Below are 10877 nucleotides of genomic sequence, written 5' to 3' on the forward strand. Positions count from 1 at the left end.
AATGTAAAAGTGGTTGAAGATCCTTATCATTTTCTTGAGCTCTCCTCATTGCATCGTTGCTCCAGTTCTCGTCGATCGAATCTGTTCTGATCAGCCGGATAATAAAATTCTCCTTCTCCACCTGCCGAATGCAATGTTTGCATTCCATCGGACAAGGTCTTCTAGATAAAGCATCTGCATTTCCATGAATTTTTCCTCCTCGATGCTCGTTTTCAAAGTCATACTCTTGAAGTTGCTCAATCCACCTGGCCACTTGTCCTTCCAGATTCTTGAATTCTAGGAACCACTTCAAGGCGGCATAATCAGTCCTTACGAGGAATTTGCGACCCAACAAGTACTTTTTGAAATGTTGTAATGTCTTTACCACGGCCAGTAACTCCCTACGAGTTACACAGTAGTTTCTCTCTGACTTCGATAAAGATTTGCTAAAGAATGCAATTACAACTTCTTGATCTACTATTACAGAAGAGAGATCTTCTGAGATAGTACTCCATCAATTCCGGTGTTGCTAGCATCAGCATCCATTATGAACCTTCCCTCTGTGTCAGGATATCCGAGGATAGGTGATTCACATAGTCTTTTCTTCAACTCTAAGAAAGCTTGTTCGCATTCTTCATCCCAGGAAAAGGCTCTTTTCTCCTCCGTCAGTCGATGTAAGGGCTTAGCAACATCGGAAAACCCTTTCACAAAGCGTCGATAATAGGAGCATAGTCCTAGAAATGCTCTCACATGTGTCTTTACTGTCGGCGTCGGCCAGTCCCTCACAGCACTAATCTTGGCAAGATCCGTCGCAACGCCTTGCTCCGAGATAACGTGCCCCAAATAATTCACCTGACGTTGAAAGAAGGAACATTTCTTTGGACCCAACTTCAAGTTGAGCAACACCCTGCAGTTTTGCGAAGAATTTTTCAAGCTTCTTAAGATGATCTTCAAAAGTTCGTCCCATAATGATAATGTCATCCAAGTAGACAAGGCAGGTGTCTCCCAACATACCTGCCAGCACATGCTCCATCAACCTTTCGAATGTAGCTGGGGCGTTGCATAATCCGAAGGGCATTGTTTTGAACTGCCATAAACCTTTTTCGGTTGAAAAAGCCGTCTTCTCCTTGTCTTTAGGGTCCAGATCGACTTGCCAGTAGCCACTTTTCAAATCCAGAGTAGAGAACCACGTCATGCCACAAAGTGAATCTAAGGTGTCATCGATACTTGGCAATGGATAACTGTCTTTCTTAGTTACATCGTTCATTCAGATAGTCCACACAAAATCTAGTTGATCCATCCTTCTTCTTCACCAGAACCACTGGAGAACACCATGGACTCGATGACGGTTCTATCACACCATTTTCTTTCATATCCCGAATCATGTCTTCCACTTCTTGTTCGCGTGCAAACGGAACACGTCTTGGTCTTTGCCGTATCGGAACAGTGTCTCCTGTGTCGATCTTGTGTTTCACCAAACTAGTTCTTCCAATGTCCCCGTCGTTCTTCGACAACATCCCGGCGTAGCGTAGCAGGAAATTTCTCGCTTTTATTAATTGTAGCTTGGTAAGATTGTCCTTACAGCCATCCAGAAGTTTCTGTATGTTCACATCCTGGCTTGCTCCGATCACTGTTCCCTTCCTAATGATTTGCTTGTCCTCATGAGGATTAAACACGGGAGCCATCGCAATTTGAGAGTTTCCCACAATAGTCCTGGCTGGGATCCATGTCGTGTCCGATGTCTCTCTTTCTATTATAGCGCATTTACAAGATCTTCCTCTGTCATCCCTTGGCAGGATTACTAGGGTCTGCGATCTCGGATTTAAAGTAGTGTCTCTTAAGCACAACACTTTCCCAAAAGTTCCTCCTTTTATTGGAATTTCTTCACCTCCACGCTTCAATACACCATGTTTCATGTTAATGGTACACTGATGATTTCGAAGAAAATCCAACCCAATGATGCAGTCATCTGTGATATCCGCGATTACCACTTTTTGCCAGTATAACGTATCCCCGATTTTCATGGCCACGATCTTCTCTCCCTGGACTGGTATGCGCTGGCCGGTAGCTGTTGTGAGTGTTAAGTTTACATTTTCTCGCATATGTCGTCTACTGATGCTCTCTAGTCTTCTTTGACTAACGACTGTACGTGAGGCTGTAACTGTATCCAAAGTGAAACGGCAAGATTTTCCATTTATCATTCCTATTTCCTTCTATAACTAAAGTGCTTCCGTCACATGTCTGTTTAACGAAGATCCTTGGGGCTTTGCTTCTACCGGCCAGCGCCCACCCCACTGCCCTGGCCTTTTCTAGTTTTCCTGCTGCTCTGCTTCCTACCTTATACCTTACCATAGCATACTGGGTTATATGCTTGCCTTCGGCTGGAATCTGCTGGTACAATTTTGCGGAGTCTCAACGCCCAAGAATCGTGGCGAACCGCTTCTATCTCCAACGCATGTGCCACCGCTTCCTTCAAGCTAGTATGATGACTCAATCGTACGGCTGCTCTAAGCGTCTAAATTAAACACTTTTACGCTAGAGCTACGAGTATTGCTGACAGAGCTGTTGAAATTATCAATGTCTTAAAGTTTGACAGTCAAAGTAAAGTAAAGTTTGAGTTGTCAAACTTCAAGACATTGATAATTTCAACAGCTCCGTCAGCAATACTCGTAGCTCGTAGTTTAGACGCTGTAGAACCGGGTTCGATACACCTACCAGTGTATGGAATTTTTTTGGGTTTTGTAAAGTTAATGGGAATTTCTACTAAGTTCAGGATCAAATCGAACAGAAAAAAAGGGATGGAAAATGTGTAAGCAGGATAAAAATAGTTAAAAGAATTTTCTAGTACAATTTAAACTTAAAGATGGAATGAGAGAATCATTTTGAAAATAGAACAGATCCGGGGGTATATAAGCCTCGAAAGTGTAAAGAAGAAGAAGAAGAAGAAAAGAAGAAGTAGTGAAAAGTGAAAGTGTTCCAAGAAGAAGAGGATAGAAGAGACTTAGTGTTCGGTGCGGTGTGACGCGTTGAAGGTACCGCCGCCCACAAGAGGAACAGCGGCAGACCGGCGAAGTGCAAGTTCGGAAAAAGTGAACGCAAATAAAGACTCGTTCCTATAAGCAGAGTATTATTTCCAATCTCTGACTCACTCTCGTGTCAATATGTGTTTTTTTTCTATTATAATATTATGTAAATATTGTGTTTGTTACAAATAAATATATTTCTTTCTTTCTATTGACCAATAAAATTAAAAAAAAACTGGCAATAATAAAATTGTAAGCGCAGAAATGTATAGAAGCTTATTATGTCATTTGTGACATGTACCATATTTCGGATTTGATTTTGTATGAGGTGCATTGTATAAATGTACGTCATTGAATAAAACGATAATTCTTTAACCCCTATTAGTTCGTAAACCATGAATTCTGGGAATGAATCATCATCCCAGTGACACTTGCGCATTGGACAGATGACTAACAAGGCTATTTTATATTCTACACACTTCATGAGTATAGCTTCTCTTTTTATAAAATATTAAGTTTAATTGTACCATATTACATTGTAAACATTTTTTGATGAATAAAAGGCCCGCCGAGTTTGTTGCGCCCACTCTTGTCATGTCCGAGGCATTCGTTTTGGAATGGGTTGTAGGTTTTGATTTTCATTAGGTGATGTCACATCCTATTTTGAGTAAAAATATTTTAATTTGCTCGGATAACTGCCAGCATCCCCGTATTCATCGACCTACTAAGCCTGACAAAATCTTGGGGAAATGCATTCCACTCCTCTTTAATTGCTATTCCTTGCTCTGGAAGCCTTGTCAGGCCAGATACTCAGGCAAGAACCCGACGTTGCAGCTTATTTATCTATATTACAATGTTTGCATAGGAAAAAATAGAATAAAAGAATATTTGTATGAAGAGTAATTTATTATAAAGATCACCGCAGACATAGTAGCTATCTTGGATACATCCCCCGTTACTGAATAATGAGGAAACGGAGGCAGTTCTCTTACCTGAAACAACAAAGAATTTATATTTGTTTATTTTATACTTTAATAAAGCGTCGGGAGCCAATTACAATATTAAAGTAATTAATTACAAACAAACAAAATTTTATACATATTACACAATTAATAATAGTAAATCAATACAAAATTTACTGTAATTAACAAACAATTAATAAACATCCAAATACAGTTCATCCATTCTCCAATCCAACTCCTAGTCTTAGTGCATTAAAGATTAACTATTTATAAGTAATAGTTATAGTGACATGTATATCTAAAATATTAATATAATAACATAATGTTAAAAATAGTAGTTCTTTACATTCTTAATAACCGACAATTACACTAATAATATTATTATATTATAAAAAAATGAAAAATTACATTTAAATTATTGAGAATACGAACCTTCTTGTCCCTCTTGAATATACCATCTTGCTCTTCCTTATTCATCTGAATTTTGATCCTTCATTTGCATTTTGATGTTTATTCAACTGCATCTCGCCCTTCTTTCTTCACCTGCATCTTGCTCTTCAATCTTCATCTGTATCTCGCTCTTCATTTTTTACCTGTATCTTGCTCTTCTTTCTTCACCTACATCGTCTTGCTCTTCTTTCTTCTCGTATCTCGATCTTCATTCTTCACCTGTCTCTTGGTCTTTTTTCTTCATCTTGCTCTTCTTACTTCAGCTGTCTCTTGATTTAAAGATCTTCGAGCTAGTAACAGAATAAAAAAGATTTCATCGTCCGCATCTCGCTCTTATTTCTTCTGCGGTATATCACTCTTCTTTCTTCACCTGTATCTCGCTCTTCTTTCTTCTCGTATCTCGATCTTCATTATTCACCTGTATCTCGTTCTTCTTTCTTCTCGTATCTCGATCTTTGTTCACCTGAATCTCGCTCTTCGTTCTCCTTCTTGCTCTTCTTTCTTCACCTGTATCTCGCTCTCCGTTCTTCACCTGTACCTTGCTCTTCTTTCTTCACTGGTACTTCGCTCTTCTTTCTTCAGGTGTATCTCGCTCTCTGCGGTATCTTGCTCTTCTTTCTTCACCTGTATCTCACACTTCTTTCTTCACCTGTATCTCACACTTCTTTCTTCACCTGTATCTCACACTTCTTTCTTCACCTGTATCTCACACTTCTTTCTTCACCTGTATCTCACACTTCTTTCTTCACCTGTATCTCACACTTCTTTCTTCACCTGTATCTCACACTTCTTTCTTCACCTGTATCTCACACTTCTTTCTTCACCTGTATCTCGATCTTCATTCTTCACCTGTATCTCGATCTTCATTCTTCACCTGTATCTCGATCTTCATTCTTCACCTGTATCTCGATCTTCATTCTTCACCTGTATCTCGATCTTCATTCTTCACCTGTATCTCGATCTTCATTCTTCACCTGTATCTCGATCTTCATTCTTCACCTGTATCTCGATCTTCATTCTTCACCTGTATCTCGATCTTCATTCTTCACCTGTATCTCGATCTTCATTCTTCACCTGTATCTCGATCTTCATTCTTCACCTGTATCTCGATCTTCATTCTTCACCTGTATCTCGATCTTCATTCTTCACCTGTATCTCGATCTTCATTCTTCACCTGTATCTCGATCTTCATTCTTCACCTGTATCTCGATCTTCATTCTTCACCTGTATCTCGATCTTCATTCTTCACCTGTATCTCGATCTTCATTCTTCAACTACATCGTCTTGCTCTTCAACCTTCGTCTTGCTCTTCAACCTTCGTCTTGCTCTTCAACCTTCGTCTTGCTCTTCAACCTTCGTCTTGCTCTTCAACCTTCGTCTTGCTCTTCAACCTTCGTCTTGCTCTTCAACCTTCGTCTTGCTCTTCAACCTTCGTCTTGCTCTTCAACCTTCGTCTTGCTCTTCAACCTTCGTCTTGCTCTTCAACCTTCGTCTTGCTCTTCAACCTTCGTCTTGCTCTTCAACCTTCGTCTTGCTCTTCAATCTTCGTCTTGCTCTTCAATCTTCGTCTTGCTCTTCAATCTTCGTCTTGCTCTTCAACCTTCGTCTTGCTCTTCAACCTTCGTCTTGCCCTTCAACCTTCGTCTTGCCCTTCAACCTTCGTCTTGCCCTTCAACCTTCGTCTTGCCCTTCAACCTTCGTCTTGCTCTTCAACCTTCGTCTTGCTCTTCAACCTTCGTCTTGCTCTTCAACCTTCGTCTTGCTCTTCAACCTTCGTCTTGCTCTTCAACCTTCGTCTTGCTCTTCAACCTTCGTCTTGCTCTTCAACCTTCGTCTTGCTCTTCAACCTTCGTCTTGCTCTTCAACCTTCGTCTTGCTCTTCAACCTTCGTCTTGCTCTTCAACCTTCGTCTTGCTCTTCAACCTTCGTCTTGCTCTTCAACCTTCGTCTTGCTCTTCAACCTTCGTCTTGCTCTTCAACCTTCGTCTTGCTCTTCAACCTTCGTCTTGCTCTTCAACCTTCGTCTTGCTCTTCCTTCGTTCTTCGTCTTGCTCTTCCTTCGTTCTTCGTCTTGCTCTTCCTTCTTTCTTCGTCTTGCTCTTCCTTCGTTCTTCGTCTTGCTCTTCCTTCTTTCTTCGTCTTGCTCTTCAACCTTCGTCTTGCTCTTCAACCTTCGTCTTGCTCTTCAACCTTCGTCTTGCTCTTCAACCTTCGTCTTGCTCTTCAACCTTCGTCTTGCTCTTCAACCTTCGTCTTGCTCTTCAACCTTCGTCTTGCTCTTCAACCTTCGTCTTGCTCTTCAACCTTCGTCTTGCTCTTCAACCTTCGTCTTGCTCTTCTTTCTTCGTCTTGCTCTTTTTTCTTCGTCTTGCTCTTCTTTCTTCTCGTATCTCGATCTTCATTCTTCACCTGTCTCTTGGTCTTTTTTCTTCATCTTGCTCTTCTTACTTCAGCTGTCTCTTGATTTGAAGATCTTCGAGCTAGTAACAGAATAATCAATATTTCATCGTCCGCATCTCGCTCTTATTTCTTCAGCGGTATATCTTCTTTCTTCACCTGTATCTCGCTCTTCTTTCTTCTCGTACCTCGATCTTCATTCTTCACCTGTATCTCGTTCTTCTTTCTTCTCGTATCTCGATCTTTCTTCACCTGAATCTCGCTCTTCGTTCTCCTTCTTGCTCTTCTTTCTTCACCTGTATCTCGCTCTTCGTTCTTCACCTGTACCTTGCTCTTCTTTCTTCACTGGTACTTCGCTCTTCTTTCTTCACCTGTATCGCGCTCTTCTTTCTTCACTGGTATCCCGCTGTCCTTTCTTCACCTGTACCTTGTTCTTCTTTCGTCAGGTGTATCTCGCTCTCTGCGGTATCTTGCTCTTCTTTCTTCTCGTACCTCGATCTTCATTCTTCACCTGTATCTCGTTCTTCTTTCTTCTCGTATCTCGATCTTTCTTCACCTGAATCTCGCTCTTCGTTCTCCTTCTTGCTCTTCTTTCTTCACCTGTATCTCGCTCTTCGTTCTTCACCTGTACCTTGCTCTTCTTTCTTCACTGGTACTTCGCTCTTCTTTCTTCACCTGTATCGCGCTCTTCTTTCTTCACTGGTATCCCGCTGTCCTTTCTTCACCTGTACCTTGTTCTTCTTTCGTCAGGTGTATCTCGCTCTCTGCGGTATCTTGCTCTTCTTTCTTCACCTGTATCTCGATCTTCTTTCTTCACCTGTATCTCGATCTTCTTTCTTCACCTGTACCTTGCTCTTCTTTCTTCAGATGTATCTCGATCTTCTTTCTTCACTGGTAACCTCGCTCTTCTTTCTTCACTGGTATCTCGCCCTTCTTTCTTCACTGGTATCTTGCTCTTCTTTCTTCAGATGTATCTCGCTCTTCTTTCTGCACTGGTATACCGTTCTCCTTTCTTCACCTGTATCTCTCGATATTCATTCTTCACTTGTACCTGGATCTGCCTGCTTCATCTTGCTCTTCGTTCTTCGTCTTGCTCTTCTTTCTTCGTCTTGCTCTTCTTTCTTCGTCTTGCTCTTCTTTCTTCGTCTTGCTCTTCTTACTTCACCTGTATCTTGATTTAAAGATCTTCAAGCTAATAACAGAATTATCAAGATTTCATCGTCTGCATCTCGCTCTCCTTTCTTCTGCGGTATCTTGCTCTGCTTTCTTCACCTGTATCTCGATCTTCATTCTTTACCTGTACCTTGTTCTTCTTTCTTCAGGTGTATCTCGCTCTCTGCGGTATCTTGCTCTTCTTTCTTCACCTGTATCTCACACTTCTTTCTTCACCTGTATCTCGATCTTCTTTCTTCACCTGTATCTCGATCTTCATTCTTCACCTGTATCTCGCTCTTCTTTCTTCACTTGTATCTCGATCTTCATTCTTCACCTGTATCTCTCGATATTCATTCTTCACTTGTATCTGGATCTGCCTGCTTCATCTTGCTCTTCTTTCTTCATCTTGCTCTTCTTTCTTTGTCTTGCTCTTCTTTCTTCGTCTTGCTCTTCTTACTTCACCTGTATCTTGATTTAAAGATCTTCAAGCTAATACTGTTATTAGAATTATCAAGATTTCATCGTCTGCATCTCGCTCTTCTTTCTTCTGCGGTATATCGATCCTCTTCACCTGTATCCCGCTCGTCTTTCTTCACCTGTATCTCTCGATATTCATTCTTCACTTGTATCTGGATCTGCCTGCTTCATCTTGCTCTTCGTTCTTCGTCTTGCTCTTCGTTCTTCGTCTTGCTCTTCTTTCTTCGTCTTGCTCTTCTTTCTTCGTCTTGCTCTTTTTTCTTCGTCTTGCTCTTCTTTCTTCGTCTTGCTCTTCTTACTTCACCTGTATCTTGATTTAAAGATCTTCAAGCTAATAACAGAATTATTAAGATTTCATCGTCTGCATCTCGCTCTTCTTTCTTCTGCGGTATATCGATCCTCTTCACCTGTATCCCGCTCGTCTTTCTTCACCTGTATCTCGCTCTTCTTTCTTCTCGTATCTCGTTCTTCATTCTTCACCTGTATCTCGCTCTTCGTTCTTCTCGTATCTCGATCTTCATTCTTCAACTGTATATTGCTCTTCTTTCTTCATCTTGCTCTTCTTTCTTCACCTGAATCTCGCTCTTCGTTCTCCATCTTACTCTTTCTTCAGGTGCATCTCGCTCTTCTTTCTTTACCTGTACCTTGTTCTTCTTTCTTCAGGTGTATCTCGCTCTCTGCGGTATCTTGCTCTTCTTTCTTCACCTGTATCTCACACTTCTTTCTTCACCTGTATCTCGATCTTCTTTCTTCACCTGTATCTCGATTATCATTCTTCACCTGTATCTCGTTCTTCTTTCTTCACCTGTATCTCGTTCTTCTTTCTTCACTGGTATCTCGCCCTTATTTCTTCACCTGTATCTCTCGATCTTCGTTCTTCACCTGTATCTGGATCTTCTTCCTTCCTGTATCTCTATCTCGCTCTTCTTTCTTCATCTTGCTCTTTCTTAATCTAGCACTTCTTTCTTCATCTTTCTTTTCGTATCTTGATCTTCATTCTTCACCTGTATCTTGCTCTATTTTCTTCATCATGCTCTTCTCCATCTCGCTCTTCTTTCTTCATCTGCATCCTGCTCTTCTTTCTAAGCCTGCATCTTGCTCTTATTAATCTGCATCTTGTTTTTCTTTCTTCATCTGTATCGGGATCTTTTATGAATATTTTGTCTGCACTTTGGTCTTTCTTCGCATGCATCAGGAATTCTATCTGCATCTAGCCTTCTCTCACCATTTTCCTTTTTTTTATATTGCTACGTTTGTCTTGGTCGTTCTTCACCTCATCTTTTTTCATTTGCATCTTGCACTTTTTTCATCATCTGCAACTAGGCTTCTTTCATGATCTGCATGTTGACCTTCTTTCTCCATCTGCATCTGCATCGGGATCTTTTTTAATCTTGATCGGACTCGGCTACCTTCATCTGCGTTTTGATCTTGCTACTTTTGCAACTTGGGTCTTTCTACAGCTTCATCGGGAATTATATCTGTATCTAAAAGCTCCTTTTTTTAATCTGCATCTGGAGTTTCTTTCTTAATATGTATCGGATCTTACTATCTGTGTCTGATTTATTCGTCTTTTAATTATTTTTATATATCTTTGTTATTTTTCTTCTTTCTTCTGGAACTTGGATTTCCATTAACACTTTCAACTGTCTTCCTCTGCATCTTGTTCTTCTTTCTGCATCTGCATCTTGTGTTTCTTTCTGCATCTGCATCTTGTGTTTCTTTCTGCATCTGCATCTTGTGTTCTTTCTGCATCTGCATCTTGTGTTTCTTGCTTCATCTTCATCTTGTGTTTCTTGCTTCATCTTCATCTTGTGTTTCTTGCTTTATCTTCATCTTGTGTTTCTTGCTTTATCTTCATCTTGTGTTTCTTGCTTCATCTTCATCTTGTGTTTGTTGCTTCTGCATCTTGCTCTTCATTCTTCATCCGCATCTTGCTCTTCATTCTTCATCCGCATCTTGCTCTTCATTCTTCATCCGTATCTTGCTCTTAATTCTTCATCCGCATCTTGCTCTTCATTCTTCATCCGCATCTTGCTCTTCATTCTTCATCCGCATCTTGCTCTTCATTTTTCATCTGCATTATGCTCTTCATTTTTCATCTGCATTATGCTCTTCATTCTTCATCTGCATCTTGCTCTTCATTCTTCATCTGCATCTTGCTCTTCATTCTTCATCTGCATCTTGCTCTTCATTCTTCATCTGCATCTTGCTCTTCATTCTTCATCTGCATCTTGCTCTTCATTCTTCATCTGCATCTTGCTCTTCATTCTTCATCTGCATCTTGCTCTTCATTCTTCATCTGCATCTTGCTCTTCATTCTTCATCTGCATCTTGCTCTTCATTCTTCATCTGCATCTTGCTCTTCTTCACCTGCATCTTGTACTTCTTTCTTCACCTGCATCTTGTTCTTCTTAGTTCATCTGCGTTTTGCTAA

General features: G+C 40.6%; 1 protein-coding gene across 1 annotated transcript; it reads left to right on the top strand.

Annotated features, from left to right (window-relative positions):
* The first annotated feature begins 3448 nt into the window (after positions 1 to 3448).
* Positions 3449 to 9075, top strand: LOC126972594 (uncharacterized). The gene is made up of 4 exons (XM_050819449.1): positions 3449 to 3488; positions 6895 to 7063; positions 7412 to 7536; positions 8109 to 9075. The coding sequence occupies exons 1-4, from the start codon at positions 3449 to 3451 to the stop codon at positions 8756 to 8758; spliced, it is 984 nt and encodes a 327-aa protein (XP_050675406.1). The 3' UTR covers positions 8759 to 9075.
* Positions 9076 to 10877: the final 1802 nt, after the last annotated feature.

This window comes from Leptidea sinapis, chromosome 26 (assembly GCF_905404315.1).
Source record: "Leptidea sinapis chromosome 26, ilLepSina1.1, whole genome shotgun sequence".
In the NCBI taxonomy this organism is placed as follows: Eukaryota; Metazoa; Arthropoda; class Insecta; order Lepidoptera; family Pieridae; genus Leptidea; species Leptidea sinapis.